The sequence below is a fragment of the Pezoporus flaviventris genome, unplaced genomic scaffold (assembly GCF_033815535.1).
Source record: "Pezoporus flaviventris isolate CSIRO_AGI_PZ_B2104156 unplaced genomic scaffold, CSIRO_AGI_Pfla_v1 ptg000015l, whole genome shotgun sequence".
Classification (NCBI taxonomy): Eukaryota; Metazoa; Chordata; class Aves; order Psittaciformes; family Psittacidae; genus Pezoporus; species Pezoporus flaviventris.
The window spans coordinates 9,631,687-9,655,839 of record NW_026892563.1 but is presented as its reverse complement, the minus strand read 5'-3'; the positions used below and the strand labels follow the sequence as shown (position 1 = coordinate 9,655,839).

General features: G+C 38.6%; 1 protein-coding gene across 1 annotated transcript in view; it reads right to left on the bottom strand.

Annotated features, from left to right (window-relative positions):
• The window catches only part of SYTL5 (synaptotagmin like 5), a 77,052-nt gene that overhangs the window by 30,727 nt on the left and 22,172 nt on the right, over positions 1–24,153 (bottom strand). The window contains exons 3-6 of the mRNA XM_061453380.1: positions 21,890–22,386; positions 10,140–10,355; positions 1,723–1,835; positions 209–341 (exon numbers count right to left, since the gene is read on the bottom strand). Coding sequence (XP_061309364.1) covers positions 209–341; positions 1,723–1,835; positions 10,140–10,355; positions 21,890–22,008 — 581 coding nt within the window. The 5' untranslated portion in view covers positions 22,009–22,386. The remainder of the gene's footprint in view (positions 1–208; positions 342–1,722; positions 1,836–10,139; positions 10,356–21,889; positions 22,387–24,153) is intronic.

Genomic DNA, 24,153 nt, shown 5'->3' with positions numbered 1-24,153 from the left:
CTGATACACTTATAGTTGAAGAGTAATTACTGCTGCATTTCCTAGGAAACAGCAGTCTAATTATAGTAAGTATGCTTTTAAATGAAAGCTGTTTCTAACCCTGGAAAGTTTGAGGCAGATATAGAATGCTGAAGAAACTCAAAAGAAAATGCATTCAACAGTATACAGCTGTTACCTGATTTATCCATTTCCCTAAGAAAGACATTACCCTATCTTTCTAGGTCCACTGAAGACTGATTTATGCCCATTTGTGGAGGAGACTGATACATCTGGCCTCTTTTCTTCATTCTCTTGGGGTTGATCTTTAAATGTTCTTCCCTCATCCTTACTGGAAACTGTATCTTCAGTGGACAGGGAAAGAAATAAAAAGTGAAAGCACAAAAAAGGCAGTACCTATGAAACAACATACAAAAATAATTTTTCAATGCTAAATAAAACCGTATGATAAAATATCATTAAACCCCCCTCCCCACAAACAACTCTGACGGTTCTTTAGGTTTTCCTTTTACTAAAAGAAAATAAGACTTTAAGTAGCTTGAAATGTTTCTCATTATCAATGCTTGTGTTGAACTATGCTTCCGAATTTATCACTGACAACACTTAATAACCAAAGGACCTGAAATATAATTTTGCAGTGTACAGTGATCTTTGTGGTAAATTAAAGAATGTTTTCCTAATTGAAATGTTTGTTCAACTAGGAGCGAGGTGTGAGGAAAATGACTTAAACATATTTTTCAATACTTCTATCAAGTAGCAAATCACAAAACACCCAGTTTGGCAAGCTTCATAATAGCATCTGAAGCATGCTGATATTGGCAAGATCAGCATTTTGCCAAGCAAAAATGGCAAACATATTTGCACCAGGCATTTTCAAATGGAAGTAGTCTAGTCCCTCTCCCTGCAATCTGCCTATGCTCATCACACTCCTGGTGAAAGTGATAAATGCTGCGTCTTTAAAAAGACTATCTAAATAATGTTTTCTGTGTGTAGAGTGTAGTAGTTAAGTGAGGCATCAGCATTCAGGAAAAACTGTTTTTCTTTAAACCAGTGGTCCTGTGCTACCATGCAAGGTACCGCAGCAACTCACAGACATGGTACACTTGCTGTGCTTGGTCAAAAGAACCAGACTGTTTACTGCACCTGAAAGTGCACATGCAATTTACTGGAGATATCTAGGCAAAAAGAAAGTCAAGCAAGAACTGAGAAGTACCAAATAGTCTGGATGTAGCTCATGCTATAGCACACAGCACAGGAGTTAACATCTATCTATCTTGTTCAGAGTTGAAAAAGATAAATTGAATAATTCTTACACACCACCATCACAAATAAGAGAGTCCATGTAAAAAAAAAAAAAAAAAAAAAAGGCTGGGTTTAGATCTTGGTATATAGCCAAACTTCTTGGCAGGAACTGAGAAAGAGCTTTTAGAACCTCTGCTGCTGCCTTTGCAGCTGAATAACATTGTCCACCTGTTTCAGCAGTAAAATTTTAAGCAGCTCTCTATCTCCACAGATACTTCTTCATTCAACTATACTTTTTCTATGTATTAATCGTTCACAAATCACTGCATAGTAATACCCAATTATGAATTTTTTTTTTTTTTTTTTTTTACACACACACATATATATATATGCTTTCAACAATGAAGAATAAAATACAAGTTAAGCACTCTAGAAACAAGGTTTGAATTCATTAACAGCACAAACTTCTCTGTGATCCCCTACCTGGGAACTTGCGTAAGATAGACTGTCTGACAACGTCAGTCCCAAGATTTGATTGCTTGAAGCGCTTTGCTCTTTCTTCAAAGAACCATTCCCCTGTCACTATCCGTAGCTGTCTATATGGGGAAAATTATAAAAGCCAGAAACATATGCACATTAACAAACTTGACCAACCAAAGCTACTGCTTAAACCCTTACATCATCATTCATTCATGCTCTCACACTGAATATTTACACAGGTCAAAATAAGGAATAAAAAAAATCGATTGCAAAGCTTGGGATAGCTGGACATGTAGCAGAATAATATCTTGCTTAGTGAATGAAAAGCAATTTTCAGTACATTTAAATTTACTTGGCAAAAAAGTGTTTCTACCACTTTTACCAGATTTCCATAGATAACATAGTCCTTTGGAGAGAGAACTACTCAACCTTGCAGTTATCAGTATCTCCAAAATAACAGGAGTGTCAAAGCAACTTCCAGTGAATGGAAGGAGAAGATCCCCCACCAAAGCTTCTGTCAGCCAAATCAGCAGTTCATGGACCAAGCCTGGTTATATCCAGATCACTGCAGAGGTCAGAGGTTCAGAGCAATGAACAAAGTAGTCTTTGCTACTGTTCTGCACAGCGCATTTTTCTCCGGTTTCAAATTCTCGTACCCATATTAGGAACAAAGAAATCCCGTACTCGCATTGCTGTTTTCCGCAGGTGATTTTTATGCTGATTGTTAGCCTTTTCCTGAATTAGTTTCATTATGATAAAACATTGCTATTTCTACTGCTTCCCTGCATAGAGTTACTGGCAAAAAGCTACTAATCATGAATACTCAAATAAAAGGCAAATAAACAAACAAAAACCCCCACAAAACCAGATATGTTCCTGCTTACTGATCAATAAGAAAACTTATTTTCAAGCCTGTAACAGAAAAGAAATCATCTAGTCTCTTGGGCATGAAAATTACTACAGATGGATTTAGAGCACTGATCAGTATCTTTGCTATTAAATTACTTCTGAGTCATGCCTGAATGGAGAGTCTTACTTGAGAAAATACTAAAATTACAGAATTGGATCCTGCCATTGGTTAGAAGACCCTTACAGCTCTTCCGAAGCTGTTAATGAATCACACACCTTTGCATGAGTCATTAAAAAAAATAATAATAAAAAAAATCCAAGACATGTGCCCGTAAGGCAGTAATCTTCTGTTTCTGTGCTTATCTTCTTGTTGCAGACTCCTAGTGACAAAACCCGCTATAATTCACCATCACAAACAGTCAGTCATTATGCAAGGCATAAAATAAAACCTACATTTCCACTCAGAATTTTTAAATTAACTTTTGTTAGAGGTGAGCAGTAGAAAGGATTCATTGCATTAGAAACCATGCACAGCCTGGCTAGTACAAAAAAAAAGCAGTTTTTCTCTGAATGTATATTTTCACAATTCATTTATAACACATTTTTCTGTGCAGTTATCTTTATACCAAGATTTACAGCAAGTTTGATGCTTTATATCAGTCCAGAAACCCTTCAGATGTTTGACTATGTTGTCATATCCCACTGCAATATAAATGACACATCACACTGCAGTATGAATTGCAGTTTGTTCATTTTATTCATCAGCTACTCCCAAGTTTGACCGTAAAACTCTGCAAGTGCTGCTTTCCTCTTGGATAGAGATTTTATTCATCCCTAATATCTTACCAGCACTGCTTAAATGTTGTCTGTCAAGGTCAGACAGGGGACTCCACAGGTCCTTATCCAGACAAGAATCGTCACTCTTCTCCATGCTCCAGACAATTTGATGATGAAGGTGGGACCTATGCCAAGGATTTCAGCGGCACTGGAGGCTGCCCCACACAAAGCTACAGGCTTTTACAAGCAAAAACTTGCTATTATTTCCATACCCATCCCTGAATTGTATCACCAACCTGGGCTGCTGTGGTTCATGGAGGCTCAGCCCTCTGCCACAGGGTCCTTGGAGAGCTAGCTCCTCCATTTTCTGGCCAAATGTGAACAGTGATGAGGGAAAGAAAACCTCTCCAGTGCCTCCTGCATCAGAAGAACTATGGGGACCTCCCCCTGGGTGGAATGGTGGCTGAGACCGATGTATCTCCTTGTTTGACAGTAGATAAGTTGCAAGGACTGAGGACTCAAGGAGGGTCATGGGGGCTGGAGAGATCAAAGGAGCTGCAGCCAGGAGAAGAATGGTTGGGGTGGCTGTGGGAGGAGGCAAGGAAGGACAAGGATGAAGGGCTGCTGGGCTGCACAAGGAAGGATCAGCAGTGGTGCTGTTGCTGGAAGGAGCAGGTCTTCCCCCAGCATCCATCCCTGGGAGAAGGCCTTCCTCTCCTCCTCCACCCCACTGTGGTATGGCTCACCCACAACTTTATTACTCACCATCCTCACTCTACCCCATGCAACAACCCGTCTCTATTCTTCCCTAAGGGACCAAAGCAAGCTTGAAGGGGCAAGGGAGTGGGACAACCACTACACCGATGGAGCTGAACTGTGTGTTGGTTCAGCTAACGATGGTAAACTGAACTGCCCATGCTCTTCATCGGGCTGATCTTATTGAGCAGTAATAAGAGCCACATTTTAACCTGAGGTGCCAATTCCTTGGCAGGGCGTTTCTCAGGATGACCACAGCCATTCTGCTCTGACTTCAACAAGAGAGACAGATCTGAGGTAAAACATAGACAACCCCCTCAACTGTGGTTCAAAACACAGCAAATAATGCGAGTATTGCCTTGTTTTAGTCAAGTTCTTCACTTCTCCAGCCAAGCCTGTTATCCACAGAAAAAGACAAAACCCAGCAGGTATCAACAGCCAGCCTTTGCAAGTGTCACATGAAACAAGTCTAGAAGCCTCAACCTTCATTTCAGACTTTCATCCTTATCATCAATATTAGGGTCAGTCTTGAGATCGTGACTTCAACCGGCAGTCCTCTTTTGCAAAAGTACTCTTACCCGACAGATCACATTCTGCAAAAATGCCCCATTCTAATGAAAGAAGAGGGAAAACCCTAAGCTTTGAATCTTTGAATTTCTAGGGCACTGATACTGGATGTATTTTTCACATATACTGAAAAATTCACAGGAAGACTGGTGTTCATGTTATCTTCATCATTCATACATGTCAGGAGTACCAATTAAAACAATTTTTGTTCTACGCATAAGTAGAAGTTAATTCAGATTAAATGACTGCTTAAGTCTCTGACTTGCAGCTTGAATTTCATAATTGCATTTGACATTCTGAATCCAAAAGTGAAGAGCAAGATCTAAACAGTCATATAATAATGCTATTTTGACATCAGGGAAAAGGGAGACTGCCTTTCCTACTGAGACAAGTTTATTCTTCTTCTATTTCTGACACAAAACTTAAATGAACCATTCCCATCTAAATAACTGTTTCAGTGAGAAAAGAAATAAGGACATTTAGTCAACAGTACATCAAATCAGTGCATGCAGGTTTGGGTTTTGTTTGTTTTAAAATGGGTCAAAGGTCCATGCTGACTAAATTACAGTATGTTCATGTATTTTCCTTTTTTTCTTTGTCAGTTAGCATGTAGCTTACAAAGTAAAAACAAAAATTAAAAATTTATATGTTCTACCAAAACAGTGTCTAGACTGAGGCCTTCCAAGAAGTGCAACGTATGCTGAAAAAACCCACAATGGTAAAACAGATTCACTATCCTTTTGATCATCCTGCTTAACCCACATCCACAGTAGAGGAGAGAAATTTAGTCTAGCTTCCTTTCCCCCTCTTGTTCCTCAAGTTATTTTGCTTCTTCCTTGGGAGCAAAATTTGGAAGGAAAAATGAAAAATGGCAGGACAAAAAGCTGTATAAAATGCAGCCTATACATGAGAATACCAAAACACAGACACAGAGTAATTTTTAATATGCTGTGAGGCTATTAAATAGAATTTTTTACTATAAAAAGTAGGTAAACTTGCTTAGAAGCTAAGATAAAAAGAAATTATGAAAATAAAAGCCTGAAAATAAATTGCTTACTAAAATATTTGAAATGCCTCTATTTTTAGGCTCCTAATGGGAATAAATGTTACTAAGATACTGATGAATTTTCGTGACACTTTAAGATAACATAATTATTTCAAAGATGAAGATAAATTTCCCATTACTGCTTTATTCTGCTGCAATAACTTGGGCCACTTAGGTATTTTATCTTGCTGAAGAACTCAAATCAAAAGAAAAGCATTGTTCACAGATATCTAAGTATATTAGTAATGAGAAACATGGACAGCATCAAGCTGCAGTATCAGCTTGTCAGCAGATGCTTAAAAAACTTGATTTCCCTCAACCTATTGATCATTTCAGATGCCAAATTTAAAACGCAAATGATCATATTTTGAGAAGATGCAGGGGAAAATAAGTGACCTTTATTGAAAGTTTCTCTTTTAGCACCTATGTCTGAAAGCCCCGATGATGTCGGTTCCTTGTATGCAGGGAATGGAGCAGAAAGTCTCTTCTCATCAAGTGCATTAGTACATACAGGCTTGATTTACCTCACTAAATACTGTCACCATGTGACCATCAGACACACAATCACAGAAATAAGTACTGCCTTGCCCTCTGCCCTCAGTAACTGTAGAACTAAGAATTTTGCAGAAGACTTATCTCTAACTCTTCTTGACCTTTAAATGCTTTGTGTTGCAAATTTTGTCTCATAAAAACTATAGGGCAAAGGGGAGGCAAATAATACTCTTCTCTTTAAGGACATTCAAGGGGAACATCCTTTTTCAGTAACTGCAAACTGAAAAAAAAATTATATATATAAATCCCAGGGTTTTATACTAATGAACATATCTCACTCTTCAAATTTAAATTCATTTCCTCAAAGTCACTAAATCTTTTTCTGAAAGTGTTTTTTTTTGGAATGTAATTAATGTGTTGTAATGAGCACTGAGATCATCTCAGGAACTGCCTGGAGCAAACTACAAGGAGCCCAGCCATGTCGCTACCCGCTTAAAATCATTTCACAAAAATCAAACATTTGAACATGCTTCATCATGGCTGCCAAAAGAAAAGGAGAGAGTAAAAAGTCCTATTTTCTTAACACTTTTCACAAAGCCCCTAGCATGGTGAAGCAATCCAATTTGAGAGACACAAACACTGTATGCAGATCAATGCTACAGATCTAGAAGATTTTTCTTCTCCTCCTGACTTTTGTTTGCTACTCATACAGAATAACTGTCTCTCAACACTGGACTCCTATTTTCTTTTTCTTGCTTTATAATCTTGCCAAAGGCCCTATTCACTTCAACTTATAATTAGCTCCTCCTTTAAATATAATTCAAAAAGCCTAAAAATTCTGATTTTCCTTGCAGTTCCCACTTAAATGAGAGGAAAGGAGAACCAAAAGAATTAAAACTAGAACTATGTACAATGATTTAACTGAAATACCTATCTCAAACTTTCATTTCATACTGCCCACACAGAAGATAATCTCTCTTCCTACACCCAGCAGTGTAAAAGGCATTTTACACATTGTTAGCTGTCACTATAGTCTTACAAAAACACTGGATACAAAAAAAAAAAAAAGAAAGGACAGAGATTTCTATTTAATAAAGATGCCCAATGTAGAGACAACTTTAGCACTTGCAAAATAAATTAGACTGGTTTGTAATAACTCAAAGGCAGCCTTTAAGCAGAATTATTTTTCAAGATGATTGCTAAGACCACTGGTTGGTATACAGAATAGCAGCACAATCACTAGAAGCAGAGGTTACATGTTTTGAGAAGTTACCTTATCCATCTATTCAGCCCCAAAACATCTTTACTATCATCATTCTCTAGGGAAGCTTATCCAACCTGTTTTTAAAACAAGATTCTGCAACCTCTCCAAGTTTATATCAATATTCATACCACCTAACCTAAATCCTTTCACTGCAATTTCAGTACCATACCATTTTGCTTATCCGAAGCGAGTATGTGGAATAGCCTGTATGCCTCCTCAACGCAGCTGCTTCTGTGGATTTAAAACTCAGTTATTTCAGTTTTCTCTTGCCTGGGTCAAACACTTCTGAATCCTTCCATTACTCTGGACATACTGTGTGCTAGGCTCATCATCATTATTTTCTGCTGAACTTTCACCAGTTGGCCAACAGAAAGCATGCTACACAAAACAAGTCAGGTAACCTACATAAAACAGGATTACATCATGTGCTTTACAGGCCATAATTCTGCTTGACATCCCTGTGTGAAGCTGGAATTTTCTACAGTGGAAAATACTGTTGATTCATGTTCAGCTTTTCATTCAGTACAATACCCAGATCCTTTCCTAAGGAACAGCTGCATAAGCCATTTTTATTCTCATTCTGCAGCTGCATTTTTGCCCAAATGTAATACTTCCACATGCCCGTAGGGAGCCTCCGCATGCTTTTCCTTCCAACCACTTCTCTAAATTGCAAGCATCACTATGAATCCTAATCTTGTCCTTCAGTATGCCTGTAGCACCTCTCAATTTGATGTCACGTGCAGGTGTAACCGTCAAACTCATCTGCTGCATCAAAGCCCTTAACTAAAGCATTTAACAGTAAAAGCCAGGACATTTTCTGTTCTATTCCACTGCCTTCTTATTTATTTGTCTTATGGCAGTGAAATAAGCATAACTACTCTGAGAATGGAGCTTTATAATTTTCCAGGCAGTTCTGCAGTCACACAGAATTTATTCCAGGGTGTAACTCCCCTTGTTTACCAGCTTATTGGAATGGCATGAAGAAAGTATCAAAAGGTTAACTTAAGTCAAGTTATAAGACATCAACAGATCCTCCTCTATTCACAAGGTCTGTCACCCTATCAAAGGAGGAAATTAAAGTGATTTTGACATTATACCTTCTTGAGCCAGCTCTTACTCATCATCCTGTCATCACTTGGCTTTTAAACAGCACAGCAATCATTTGTTTCAGTATTTAAGGAACTAAGGGCAACTTGACAGGGTCAACAAATTCCTTGTTCTTTCTCTCTTCATTTTTAAAGAATAGTATTGTGTTTGTCATTCTCCTCTCTGTCATCTCATCTGCACCCATCATTTCTGAAAGGCACAGCACTAAGAGCATCTCAGGAACTGCCTAAAGGAGCTCAGCCAGGCCCCTACCCATTTAAAATCATTTCACAAAATGAAACACTTGAGCATGTTTCATCTTAAGAGGTGAGACACCGTCCTCTGGATGTGCCCCACTGGCTGCAGAGAAAGTTAAGACATCTAGCTAAAAACAGATGTTAACCTTCTAAAGCTAAAGTTAGAAGGCACAAATCGTAACGGTATCCTGCTGTATTAATTTTTAACCAACTGTTCAAGTAGCCTATCTAACTAGCAATTTAAGTTCATTATCTAATAAAATTTACAAAAATCTTTATCTTCCTGACCTCTTTAGTTTGACAATATGTAAAAAAAAAAAAACAAACCAAAACAACCAAAAACCCTACAAACAAGGAAGCACCAACAAAGAAACCCCAACAAAACAAAAAAAAACCAAAAAAAAACAAAAAAAAAAAGAATTAACCAAACAACCCTATGAAATAACTCTGATTCTTTCCCCTTTTAACATGATTGCTTTAGCCTGTCTTTTGCTTATATCATCCAGTTCTTACATCAGGATACATAACTGAGGTTTGTTGTCTAACACATTTCTCTTTTCCTTCATAGTTATTTTACTGGGTCAAGCTACAAAATCCCACATCACCATACCTATCAAGTAAGTTGTTCTTCCAAGTATACACCAAATAAGTATCTTTGAACATATAACATCTTTTTGCTTATTCACTTGATACTACTCTGTGTTAGAATACTGATTTCTTTTTCAGCACTGTGATCTGCTACCCTCCTCCTTCATTCCCCATGCTCAATATTCCAACTGTGGGATGTGCGATATCCCCTTTTGTTTTACCTCCCACCATAGCACAATTTACTTTAGAAGGCTCACTAATAGACACATAAATACAGCCCTCGCTCTTCATGCAGAGATGTTCAGTTACTACAACACAGGAGGAGAAGAAAAAGAAAACAAAGCAAAGATAGAAACATGAACTCAAGTGTCTGGACTCACGATTTTTACATTTCTTTCCTCACAAACCCACCTACCATGTCAGTCAGAACATACAGACCTCACTTGTTCTTAATTCTGTTAATTTTGAAGTACTGAATGCTTACATTCATGTTTTCATAATGTGAACAGACAGTCACTGCCTTGTAACTAATTTTCTGTCATTTTTCAGAGCATCCCACCCACAGCTCAACATCTGTGATGTTTGCAGCTTTCTTTAGCAAGCAAGCTGGTTGAAACTGGCTAAGAAGTGGGGAAAAAAAAAATACTGCAAAATACGACTCCTCCCTTGCATATTTGCTATGCACATGCTTCTGTGCTAAAGAGATGTAAAGCAGGAACACAAGCACAAAATTACTTACGCAATCTTGGCACACACCGAACACTTCCACTGCCCATCGGTTCCCACAACACGACACTTATTGCAAACTCGGAGTTTGCAGGTTTGACACAGGTCTCCTCTGTTGAAGATTAAGCCCAAGCTTTTCTGACAGCGAACACAGACCCTGCTGTTGTCCTGTTGACAGTGACGGTTTCCACCTTTCCTTCTCACTTCCAGAAGCTCATTTTTCAATTTCCTAGAATTAAGAAAATAAAACGTTTTCATTTGGAGACAGGACTCAATGATTTTCAAGGACTTTTTATCAGATTAAGATTTAGCACTAAAAACTACAAGACACAAATAAGTACAATACACTTGTTTTTTATATATTTGCTGTATTTTTTTTTTTGACACACATCTGAAACAAGAATAAATCTATCCTCTACCCTTCAGACATGCAGTCAAGAGGAAAATCTTGTGCTAGCTCAGTATTAGTAACTGCAAACAGCTGAGCATTCCTGGACAATTGGTAAACCATCTTTGCTTGTCCCTCATCAATAATTCAAGTCATGCTGAGCCCTGGTTGACAGCATCTCAAAACTGAGACTACCCTGTGCATCCACAAAAGGAAAAGAGAATCTTTCCTGTAATTACTGTGCATATAATACTACACCAGTGTAGAGTTAGCTAGGAATGCATAGGCACTGGCTATTCAAAGCCTAAAAAATACCCAGACAAAAACATCTAAGTAAATAGTGGCATTATGCTATGATGCTACAATTAAAAAAGAAATAAATAAAAAAAAAAGGAATGTCAGTTTAAATAATGTGACTTGCAAATTACCAGTTTTGCCACTGACTCTGCAGGATAAAAAACTTTGCAGTTTAAGGCCTAACCCTGAAGGCTGCAGTTCCAGAGTTCCAGTGGGGTATGACTTGGGCCCTTAACAACAAAATACCCGTGAGATGTAACTACTATATTTCTAACAGGAAAAAACCCCAGGGACTAAGCTCTGACAGAATTAGGTTATTTGCGGATACACTGCCTTGCTAGAAGGTCGGCTAGCATTTTCCTTCCCATGGGATCCCATGAACTACAGCTGTGCTGCAGCCACCTGGCCTGCAGATGCTCAACCTCTGACAGCTTTGGGAAAAAGAGCATGAAGAGCATGTCCAGTCTCTCCAGGCAGCGACTAAAAATTCTGTCAAGGCTTTTCCTCTGCTGGCCTCTACTGAAAAGTAGAAAAAGTCTTTTCTTCATTCTACTTTGGACCCTTCTCCTACATTCAACCTGAAGAGTCCTTCTTTCATTCCATAGCCTTCAAAAATCTGTCCAAGCTTCATGAGCTTTCTTGGTACTTTGCGAACTGTTCTTGCAGTTTACCAATTGCACCGTACATCTACCTACTTCCTGCAGAGATACACATCCATTTTCTTCTTCTGTCAGCCAGCCCATTCCAAATGCAGATGGATGATCTGCATTCCAGCAACTGCCAGCTGTGCTGCAATATTGCCATTGTGCACAGGGAAGGCAGATGATCACTACTTTTACCACCCCCTCCTTGGATCTACTTCCTAGACAAGCCTGCCTTCGAACAACAAAAGTCAATCTATCTGCTTGTTCTGGACCAAAAACTAAGCGAAAAAACAAAAACAAGCCTCCCCCAACCAACCAAGACCCCGTGACCAAATTCTCCCAATCACCACCATTTTAAAAGAGCTAACATATCTATCCACTTGAGTAACAAATAGAGCTTTCATTGCTTGTGAAGACATCTAATTATCACCAAGGCTATGGTCACTTGCATTCCACTAAAACACAGAATTCCTGATGATGTACTGTCCCCTACAGCCCATGGAGAAGAAGCAGGTTGTCTCTCTACAGCCCATGGAGTAGTACGCTGGAGCAGACATATACCCTGCAGCCTGTGGCAGACCCCATGCTGGAGCAGGTGGACATGCCCTGAAGGAAGCTGCAGCCCACGGAGAGTGCCTGCTGGAGCAAGCTCCTCACAAGAACTGCATCCCGGGACACACACAAGGGCAGTCTGCTCCTGAAGGACTATACCCCTCTCAAAAGGACCTATGCTGGAACGGGGAAAAGGGGGGAAAGTGTGTGGAGGAAGGAGTGGCAGAGAAAAAGCATTATGAGCTGACCCCAACCCTCATTCCTCATCCTCCTGCACTACTTCCGACAGGGGTGAAGATCAAAGAGTCAGAAATAAGGAATGAAGCTGAGCCTGGGAGGAACATGGGGTGTCAGGGAAAGGTGTTTTCAGTTTTGTCCTTGTTTCTCTGTATCCTATTTTTTTTTATTTTATTAAATTGACAAATTACATTAATTTTCCTCAAGTCATGTCCATTTTGCCCATGGTACACAATCTCCCTGCCATTATCTTAATCCATGAGTTTTTTTCATCCCATTTTCTCTGCCTGTCCTGGTCAGGGAAGGAGAGAGAATGTGGCTTGGTGGGTGTATAGCAGCCAGCCAAGATCAATTCACCACAGCCTCCTTTCCCCCTTCCTGTCTGCTTGTTCGTTCTGAGCCTCCTTCAGCAGGAAAAACAGCTTATTAGTAGTGGGGACACAACTTTGTTTCTGGGGAAGAAGAGGGCAAATCGGAACACTCTGCACAGAAAACGCTCTCATATTGTTTACCCACCACTTACCAGAGTTTCATCTGCTCACCGATCCACAATAATGGCAACTTTGGCAAGTGAAAATCTTGGAATTATTGAATGCCTTCAAAATCCTCTCCCCTCAGAATCACATGATTGAGTCCACACTAAAATGATACTCAAAACTTAAAAATCTGTATTTGGTTCCCTGGGTATGTTCAAGCTTCTCTTTACAACCACAAGGGACAGGCTTTCCTCTTCCTTCCACTCATTCACAAGTACCCCTAGGGTATACTGCTGCTGGCTGTCCTCCAGAATCAGTCACTGATCATAACACTCTCAACCCAGGAGCTCAGCAAGTTCAGGCTGCCCCACTGTCTATTTATAGTCTGTACTTTAATAACACCCTCAGTGACAAACTCATGGTGTCAAAAGCCTTGCCAAAGTCAAAATAATCAACATCCACTGCTCTCCCCTCATCTACTAAATCGGTCATTTCACTACAGGTGATCAAGTTGGTCAAGCATGACTTCCCCTTGGTGAATCCATGCTGACTATTCCTGCTGACCTTGTTCTTCAGGTGCCTGGAAGTCATTTCCAGGATTAGTTGTTCCATCCCTTTTCCGAGGAGAGGCCATCATCATAACAGCCTATAATTCCCTGGGTTTTCCTTCTTGTCCTTTTTGAAGATAGGAATGACATTTGCTTTCCTCCAGCCCTCAGACACCTCTCCCAGTCACCATGATCATTCAAAGATTATTGACAGTAGTCTTGCAATGACATCGGCCAACTCCCTCTGCGCTCACGCGTACATCCCATCACGGTCCAGTCCAGTCTGTCCAGATTGTTTAAATATTCCCTAGCCTGACTCTCTTCTACTGAGGGCAAATTTACCTTGCCCTGAACTTTCACAATGATCTCAGGGGGCTGGGATTCCTGAAGACTTGTCTTACCAGTAAAACAGAGGTGAAGAAGGTATTGTGCACCTTTGCCTTTTCCACATGCTTTCTCACTAGGTCCTCTGTTTTGCAGGCCCACATCTTCATTCAGAAGGTGAATATTGTTAATCATCAGATCTAAAAAGGGTCAGAATACTAAGCACTAGCAAAGGCTCATTTTTCATGAGATTTATTTACAGTGGCTCATTTTTAATTAAAAAATAAAATCAAACTGGTCCATTGCATTTCCGGAACTCCACAAGCAGTGGGATGCCATTGATATAAGGAAAGCAAGTGCCTGGAAAACATAGGGTTAAAATACTTTTGACTTAATTTAGATCTAAGATGGAGAACAATGTTTGTGTTGTAAGTCTGTGGTGTGATAACAGAATTTAGTAGTCTTACTAACAAGAGTGAATTGTTTCCTTTCATCCCCATCCTTCTAATCATCAATTAGTTTGGAGACAGTGACTCCCAAACATCTGCTAGCTTGGGAGGCAATAAATTTTGTACAAAGGTCACACTGTTCTAAATCTTTGCCAGCTATCAGAAACTTGCAGATACAGTTGGTTTCAGCTAATTTGTGATTACTGGGGCATCCAACTGTGCCAAAGGTGAAAAGTGCACCATGAGGAAGACTGCTTACTTCATCTTGAAGACCCCTGCTCACATGAGGAAGACTACTTACTTCATCTTGAAGACCCCTGCCCACGACCATCCGAGGGCAGTGCGCAAGCGCCAAAAGGGAGGAGATTTATGCTAACGATTACCTACACTAATTGTAATATCCCCACCGAACTCTCCGGAACCTAATGAATATGCATGTTTGTGGGTAATAAATATCTCCTTGCTTAACCCTTCAGTGCACAAGTTAGGATTAGCGATCCCCCTTGCACCTGGTGCCATAATAAACATACCTGCTTTATAACTCTGAGTTGTAGAGTCTGATTTCATGCTTCACCATCTTTTTGGTAATTGTTTGTGTCCTATAGACTGCATCTAGGTTTCTAATGTTGAAACAAAACCTTCACTGACCTCTATCCATTCCACCCTTCTACTTCCCCCCTACAACTTTCAGGCCTTGTGTGCTTCATTAGAAGCATCACTGGGCACAAACTCTGTGTTTTAAATAGTTCCAATTTAAAATAAGGAAATCTCTATCAGCCCAAGGCAATACACAGTGCATTTTTAAACAAAAGCTTGCTTAGACATCAACATATTGAAAAACTTAGCAATATTCTTTTGACATTAAAAGGTATTATTCCTGCTATCCAGTAGTAGTTCCACTGCTTATGCCATACAAAATCTTTCTTATCAGATGATAACTGATCTGCTAACAGTATGGATTCCAAAAAGTGTTTGCTCTTGTTTTTTAATACAGAGCTGCCTCTGATGACTTTCTGGGAATGGAGATAAATCAACCCACAGCTTCTCTGCTCACTTAATCAAACAAATAAAAAATGAAAATTAAAAAAGCAAGCAAACAATGTATGGGCAGATATACTGGATATGAACTTTCTTTTGGAGTTCCCTATATTATCTGTTGAATTGAACTATTGATTCACTGTAACAAATATGTTCAGATCTAAAGAAAATAACGAATGAAGTGTCTCAAGGGCCAGGAAGAGCGAGTGAGTCATCTGAAAAAAATCCATCATCATTACACCCTCTAAACAACCACAGTCTAGCTACACTACCTACACAATATTGAAAAGGGATAGCAAGTGCAGCATGTAGCCGGTCCGAGTTACAGCTACTCTCCATCTGCCAAGACAGGAGCCAGCTGTATATAAGCACACAATGTTCTTTTGCCATTCAACACCTGAGCTCTCCAAAATTTTAAAGGAAGCCAATTAACCATGCAGTTAGATATTTTTAATCTCAAATACTAAACAAGAATTAATTTTTATCAATTCTCTCCTAGTAATACGAAAGAGAAAATAAACTCACCAGAAGCCAATTTAATTAGCTGCTGATAAAAAAGAATCTTATCATACACTCAAGTTTCTAAACCACCTATCTACTACAACAGCTATTTGATAAAAGATAGCTATTAAAAATAAGTTTGTTACTGCCAAGGATAGCAGAATATTTAAGCCATTCCTCTAACTGTGAATTTATATTAAGATCCCTCTACTGTCTGCGAAAATATGTTAAGTGTATTGGAGAAGAGTTCTGGCGTAACTAGTATTCCAGGCAACACTGAATGACTTAATCTAAGCCTTTCCAAAGTGGGCCTGAGAGACTTACATAAAATACCAAAGCAAGAGACAAACAAAGACTTAGCCAATACCAAACTAGTGAAATCTAGTCAAATCCTATATTATGTTCATCCAACAAGTGAATCTGAAAACCTGATGCCTTGAAAAGATGAGGAAAAGAATGCAGGCATCAAGGACCACAGTTTTACAAAAAACAAATTAAGGAGCAGCAAGCAGCCATAGCTCTCAGCACAGTAGCCCACTGCCTAACAAGAGGCCCTGAAGGATTCTCACTTTTTCCTACTATACTAAAACTCACAAGGCAGTCAAAGGCACTCATTCATCCACAAATGTAGCCTTCAGAAATGGAATATTCCCAAAGCCTTACAATCCTTCAAAGAGGAAAAAATAATGAGAAGCTTTAACAGATCTGTTTTTTCTTAATAGTATGCTTTACTTTAGAGAACGTTTATTCCCCAGATACACAGAAGCAGAATAGCTATGTTGCTGCAAGAGGCATGACACTTGCTGCTCAAGCTATTCACTCAAAGGAACATTATCATGCCCTCTAACTCTCTGAGCACAATCCACTTGCTTTGAGTCAGGTAACTTTTTCTTTAAAATACCAATCTGATTGATTTTTTTTTTCTTTTTCATTTCAGTAGGGTTTTAGAAGCCTTTTTGTTTTGAAAAAAAATTTCGACCTCATCTCGTCTCCCTTTTGGTAAAAAATAGCGTTGAATACAATGGCATACCTGATTCCTCAATTTGATTTTCAAATTTGTCCCGCATCTTCCTTCTCCCCATTTCAAATGCCTTTTTTATCTTAAGATGCAGAGCAGTAGAATCCAAGTACTCCTAACTTCACTTTGCCATTCTAAATCTCCAGAGTTCAGAGAGTCATAAAAAATTGCAGATAATAATAAATAAATCCTGTTCTCAATCAACTCTAATTAAATATTTCATCAGGAAAAGAAATAATAGATATATAAAACTGGTGCAGTCTTGCACCTGCTCTTAACACAGTTCTGCTTCCTGCACAAATGAGTTGACACATCCTCCTTCCAAAGCTGTGCAGCTGTTAACTTAGATAGATACTAGAGAATTTTTCTGTGCACAAACTGGTATCAACATATTTCTGCAGCTGAGAGAGAAAGGAAATTTCCTCCCCAGACTGATTCCCAGTACCTCCTCCAAATTCAACCAAATTTCCTCCACTGTCTGAAAGAACGTGTGGAAAGTAATAGTAAATATTATTGACAATTCAGCAAAGGATGTGCTATTACCAGTTTCCACTGTGATTTCCTTTGAATTGTAAAATCTAGCCATTTGAGTACCTGAAGTGTTTTTTAGGTTCTTATTTTATAAGCACAGATTTTTCACATTTTGCTTATGTGAAAGATCTGTGTGATAACAAATATCTTAAGAGTATCAGAGCATAGAGGTATACTGGTGACAAGAAGGAACCAGGGAGAGGTGAAGAATGAATTTGCAAAGAAAAGAACTTGAGAACTGGTGTAATGAAAAGCAGAACAGAGCCCAGTGAACAGAAGGAAAGGAGGCATGGGAACTGAAATACTATTGAATACTGTAATGATGACAAACTTCCACAGAAAAACATTTCTGAGTAGCTCCCTCATCCTCTCATCTAAAAATTGGTACAAAAATAAAAATATAACACAATTTTTTTGTTCTCTTCTTACTAGTCTTTCATCAAATAAATTGTTCCTAAAGCATGAGAATGAGCCTCCATCGGAAATTCTTTCACCAATGGATGATCTTCATTCTTGAAGAACACTGAAAAGCAAAACAGGCATCTCTACCCTTAGAGTACTGGCAATAGTGATTACTTTTGATGGAAGAGTCTCTGGTTCAAAAAATAACTGTGTGTTAAATTCACTTGACAAATGAGATGGCTGCCAGACAATCAACCTCCTAAACTTCCCATACGTGTATGAATGAGCAATATGCATAAACATAAGGACTCTTTCCTTCAAAGCTTTGCAAAAACACAGACCATATACCATACTGTGTACTATGTAGCTTATAAACAAGTCAAAACATATACTTGGCAGTTACATCAATTCTCATTTCCCTTACTCAGACTCACTTTTCCCCCTAAAGTACTTGCCTGTAGTTACCACATGGTGGTATCCAAGCTAACAGTTTCTATTGGAATGAGGTTTAATACCCTGCAGCTTCTCTTGATCTCTTTGGACTGACCAAGAGATGCCATTATAGTTAGCTGAAAGACAGGAATGTCATCTTGCCTTGTCAATACAGATCTGGGGCTGGTGTAATTCCTCCACAACTTCTGGCAACATAAGCGCTAAGGTAATGATTCAAGTAATAACCTAATAAAGCCTCATCCTTGGAAGAAATTGACATGCTTCTTATTTTATCAATTCAGCAATTATTAGGCTGGTCTCTTCTAAAAGCATGGTATTCAAAGCTTTGATTCATAAGGTAAGAAACTTTGTATTTTAAATGCTGCCTAGGAAAATAGTCAAGGTGAGAAAGCAATGTACATTAGCAGTAAGTTTGCCATGTATGTTTGCTCTATAGTAGCATAATAATATTGAGATGAAGAGCTAGCTCCAAAGGCAAAATGCTATGACCATCAGACCCAGTTCCCTGTGTAACACCATGGTGGGGGAGGATGCAGTGGGGCTGCTGTTGCAACAGAAACAACCCAACAACAGTTAGATCAAACACCCTGAGCACATGATACACCCCCCACCTGTCCCCTTCTTTCAGCAAATACATTATTTTGAGTTAGTATTAATTTCATGATTTGTAACACTATGCATTAAAAGTAACATGGGTTTTCATAAATGGGGTCTTAAAAGAACAAAACTATTAAAGATAATAAAAGGATGGGGAATAAGAAGAAATACACGTTTCAGTCCAAAAAATCTAGTTTAGAATGTCCTGACGTTATCTGGATGAAAGTTTCTCACAGCAACTCACATGTTAAAAAACCCTACTTTTTCACCTTCAGTATAGTCAAGTTCACTATTTTTAACTCTATATAATTTAACGATTTCACTCAATCTTAGCATTTGCGAACAATCATGATGGCCATTCAACTGACATCAAAAGCATTGCAGAGAAATGTTTAGAACACTGTAGCTATTTGTACAAGTAAACTACTAACAGCTTTGAAACAATATTCAAAGAAAATTTCCACTCACATACGATGCACATAAACTCTAACATTAAGCAGGCTGCTTATTTGTATTACCAAAACTAGACCACATAAAGAGTACTTGCTCCCTTCTGTGTTGCTCTTGCATGCAGGTGAAATATCTGTACAACAGAAAAAAAAAAAAAAAAAAAAAAAAAGAACAGCCACCCGCACTCCAGAACACAAGTATAAGCAGCAACAGTGAAAATAATGTTTACTGTGGGGGTGGTGAGGCACAGGAAGGCTGCCCAAAGAAGCTGTGAATGTTCCACCCCCTGGACTCTTCAAGGCCAGGTTAGACAGAGACTTGGGCAACATGTTCTAGTGGGAGGTGTCCCTGCCCATGGCAGGGGGCTTGGAACTAGGTGATCTTAAGGGCCTATCCAATCCTAATCATTCTATGATTCTATGATAATTCTTAACAATTTAATTATTAGGACATCCTCCTACATTTACTATTGCTCTCATGTTGAATAGAAAGATGCTTTCGAGTTATGGTGGCTTTTGAAGACAACTAGGAACAGAAAAAACAATCAAGATAGATTCAGAGAGAATGCAGCAGACTAAAAATTCTTTAGAACAATATACAAGTAAACATCTTGCCAGAATGACAAATGCTTTGAAAATAAATACAAAGGGACTTGTTCTTCTGTGATGTACTTCAATAAAATATATAACAGATTGCACCAAATGGAATTCCAAAGACAACAAATGTTCCTCTGAAGTATACTTATAAGCCATAATTAAAAATATCCTTGCTAAGCTGTATTCAAAAAAGAAAAAATATGAAGTCTCCTAGGAAGCCATTACCTACCCAGTTCTTTATCGTTTATATAAAGACTTCCAAGATATAGAAGACTACATTGCATCATTACTTGCAGAGTATGGTCTAGTGAAAATTCTCAAAATACACTCTGAATCTATAACCAATTGGTTCATATATAGGTGGCTAGAAGCACGCAGAAGCATCATGTTGCACTGTTATCCTAATTAGCATTATATTTCAGGTTAACTTAATTTTCAGCCTTTGCTTTTCCATTTGTACAAAAACACAGGTCAACCAATACCCCCTGCCACTTTAATAAACTACATCCTCCAGAGGTGCCTTGGCTTCTCAGACTCAATAGGTTTTGACAGTAACTTGCAGCAGTGCCAAAAAAAAAGAAAGAAATCAGGTGGTTTAAGACATCGTATAAAAAAACACACACACAAAAAACTCCCCATGAAACCAACCAAAGAAAGCAAACTAACCAACACAAAGCAAACAAAACAAACCACAAAACCACCAAAACAAACAAACAAACAAACAAAAACCCACCAAAAAAAAAAAAAAAAAACACCACAAAACCTCAAGAGTTTCCAGTTTAGATTGGGAAATGACAGTACCAGACAAAGGAAGTTTCTGGGGGCCTTGGGAAGCTAGTTATCTGATAACACTGCTGCAATTTATACCAATGCCTTTGATTGATGACTACTGGCTCATCACATATTTTCAAAGCCGCCACTTTAAAAACCTGAAATACTTACTTTGAAATGCTTCTCCTATTACAAATTAGAGCACAATGTCTGGAATAAATGGCTTTCCATCTGTTTTCTTGTGTTCTGTTTTCTTCTTCACATGACAAATCATCAAAAAAAAAATTCTGACAAATCATGAAAGCCACTACGTTTCCCCCATTAAATGGGCTGCACACCAACAGGAACACTGCATTTAGACTTAGCTCTCTCAAGGTAGAAAGACATCCAAAACCAATGGTTAACTCTGCATGGATTTCCAAATAATAGTTTTATACAAAAAAAGCCGCAGCAGGTGCTGAAAAGACATCTTTGCAATGCACAATGTCTAAAATCCTTTTTAGCAAATCAAAGGGAAGAGCAGTGCATCCTGGCCCTGGAATACATGGACAGAAACCAGCAAAGGCTTGAAATCTTCCCTTTGTCAACCATTACACTCAGCAGCCTCACCAAGTGCTGCATACATCCATGCTAAGCCTATTTCTCACAACCAGCACTGTATAAAAGTTTAAAAGGGCAGTGAGAAGTGAGAGGAAGCATCAGCAACACGCTGGGAAAACATATGAACCTTTGCAGACCTGATACTTAGCTGGAATACCTCAATTTGAGTCATCTAAAATAGCTCTCAGCCTGCCTCTACACATTGTTCTCTGATTTTTACTTTTTTTCCCCAGAAAAGAATGCATGGACTCTATTAATACCCTGAGTTTCTATTTCCCCTTTGAATAACTTTGAGATCCATACCTGAGATTTTCAGTTTTACTTTTTTATTAGTAAGTAAAACTAAGTAATTAAAAATGAAGTGTCTCTTCTCCCACCTATTCTTTAAGTACTGCAACAGAAACAAAAAGGTCACAGTCTTGCATTTGCTCCATATTGTATTGGCTCCTGTAGAGAGGCAGATGCCTACTTTCCCGCCTTGTGCACCTTCCAAACTTCCCTTCACACAGTCAGCTCTGAAGGCACAAAGCATACAGCCCCTCTCACAGGAATAAAGATCAAGAACATCACTAAAGCCTTCCTTTCACAGCAGAGAAATTCAGCCAAAGTGGGCAAAATCCACAGAACCTGAAATTTAAAAACCCTGCCTCGGATTTCTGCACTTGTGATTTTTCTTAGACTTTTGCCTTGAAGCAATGGACAAAATCTTTTGTTTACAGACGACCACGCTAGCAAGCAATTACCTTTTTAGAACACTTTACTTTCATAATTAACTGTGCCACCTCCCAACATTCATCCTTCTTCTGAGGCATCTAGAAAATCTCCACTGGGTAGCACAAAAATATCTATCATATGGACCACATTTTTAAGAACAGTAATAAAAAGGGTTACCTTATCCTTTTATCTTCAACCTTTTTCAGATACTCATCTCTCTTCAAAACTCCCAATATTGTTTCCCGTTCATGTTCCAACAAAAATGACAAATTGATGATCTCCAGGTGCTTTGTCATGGTTCTTCAACAGCCACTCTTTCAATGACTGCTTTGTCCAATCAATTCCTCCAACGTTTTGCTTGCACAAGTCCAAAGGTACGTTTGTGTCAGAGTTAAAAGATCCACAGAGTCAAGAGGTATTTTGAAAAATGCTTCTTTAAGTTAACCAGGGGTCAAGATTGTATTGCCTTTCCTCCCAGCTATGCAAGAAATCAAGGTTTCTTCTTTGTTTCTTCCTCAAGAAAGCCAGTCATTTTCCTAGTTATTGAATGCCCTTCTGCTCACTGGCACACTGCAGGCCTTCAGCCTGTTTTCACGAACAGCTGCAGAATCAACTTCCAGGCATAACCGTAGTTTGGAGCCACAAAACAGCTGGGTATATTTATTTCAAACCACCTGAAAGGCATAGCAAACAAACAAACTAGGTGTAGGTGATTTTGACATTACCATCACAGTCTGATTTGAGAAAGGCTTAATCTAGTACTGGTTTGAAAGGCACCAAAGAATGGCTTGCAGACTATCAGGTTATATTAGGAGCTACTTATATGTCATGTTTTCTATGTTGTCATTTATTTACTTGCTCATGTTTGATAATTATGCTCCCACAAGGGCTCTGCAGTTATCTTCCTACTGCAATATACTTAAATGACTATATTCACCTTGTAATATTTTCATCCTAACAGTAATAAGCATGAGTCTGGTGGAAGGAATGATTCTACTCATTTCCCTGAGATTAAGGGAGAAGTAAAATTAATGAGTGGAAAGGCTTCAGAGGACAGCACTGCATGTAAGGCTCACCTCCATCCCAGCAAGGCCATTACACTTGCTTTACAGTCAAAATCAGAGAAATAGGAACTTTCAATGTGTGATTTATCCACTTACTGCAGACACTGAATTTTGGATGACACATTCTAGAAATGCCCATTCCCTTCCGGTAAATACAGCAAGAATTTAGAGTGACTTATTAACGTGTAACCACCCAGAAGTAAGACAAATATCTTTTTTTTTTTTGAGTTTCATGTTTTTTTTTGTTTGGGTTGTTGTTTTTTGATTTGGGTTGGTTTGTTTTGTGGGGGGAGGGTGTGTTTGTTTTGTTTGGCCCTGGTGATTTTGTTTGTTTGGTGGTTTTTTTGTTGTTGTTTTTTTCCATCTCTAAACAGAGAACAACTTCCAAAGAAAACCAGAAGAGACACCCTAGTCCATACTGGAGCTAAACTTGAGTTAACTGGTTAGAATATCCAGGTAACTACAAGAGAACAGTCTCTTGTAAATAAACATAACACGCCAAAAAACCCACATAAGACACCTTGCCTTAACAAAAACAAAAAAAAGATGTGTACAGATGCACATTTTACTTTGAAGCATGCAAATACTACATACACAATAAACACAAACATATCTATGCACAAAAAAAATGTTTCCACATCACCATACATAAGCAAATACATGTGTGCATACATAAGCACATATATGCTATAAAAGAATGCAGATTTATACTATGCATGCTGGAAGAACTAAAACAGCATTTAAGAATTTTTTTTTTTTTTAATGCAGCCCTTGCATCCTAGCTTTTGACAGTTTGGGAAGAACTGACAAAGATAAACAGCATTGAGAACTGAAGGAATAGTATTCGCAGTGCAAGAAAACTATAAGACAAGTTATCCTTCAGTTTCCCTTCCTAACAATGGCTGAAGAAGCAAATACTGTTGCCAGTGGCATCAGATGAAATTCTTGTGTTGCTTTTCACCAGGTTTAGCTCCTGTACCTGTTCTGCTAAGTGGTGGGCATTTCTGTTATACATGCAGCTGTTAAACACAAAGCAGTGTCATAAACACAAAGCTGGTCATAGCAAAACCAGCAGGAACACTTGCTCTATAGAAAAGGAGACTAATAAGTAATGAGACACTGTTTTTAACAAGCTACCACTTAAGACTTCCCTGTTTTAGACAACACGTGTTTAGAGAGGCCTGTATTTCACATTAAGATTTAACAGGAAAATTTGCTCTTTCCCTTTCCTGCCCTGTTTTTTTCTGTCACTCTAAAAGAGTTCAGAATAAATTAGCTGACAAAAGCTAAATTATGAACCAACCTAGTGTTTAAAAACAAAACCAGCCAGCTTTTAGAAAGTGACAATGCTCCTTTTAACAGACTTTTGATGTTTTA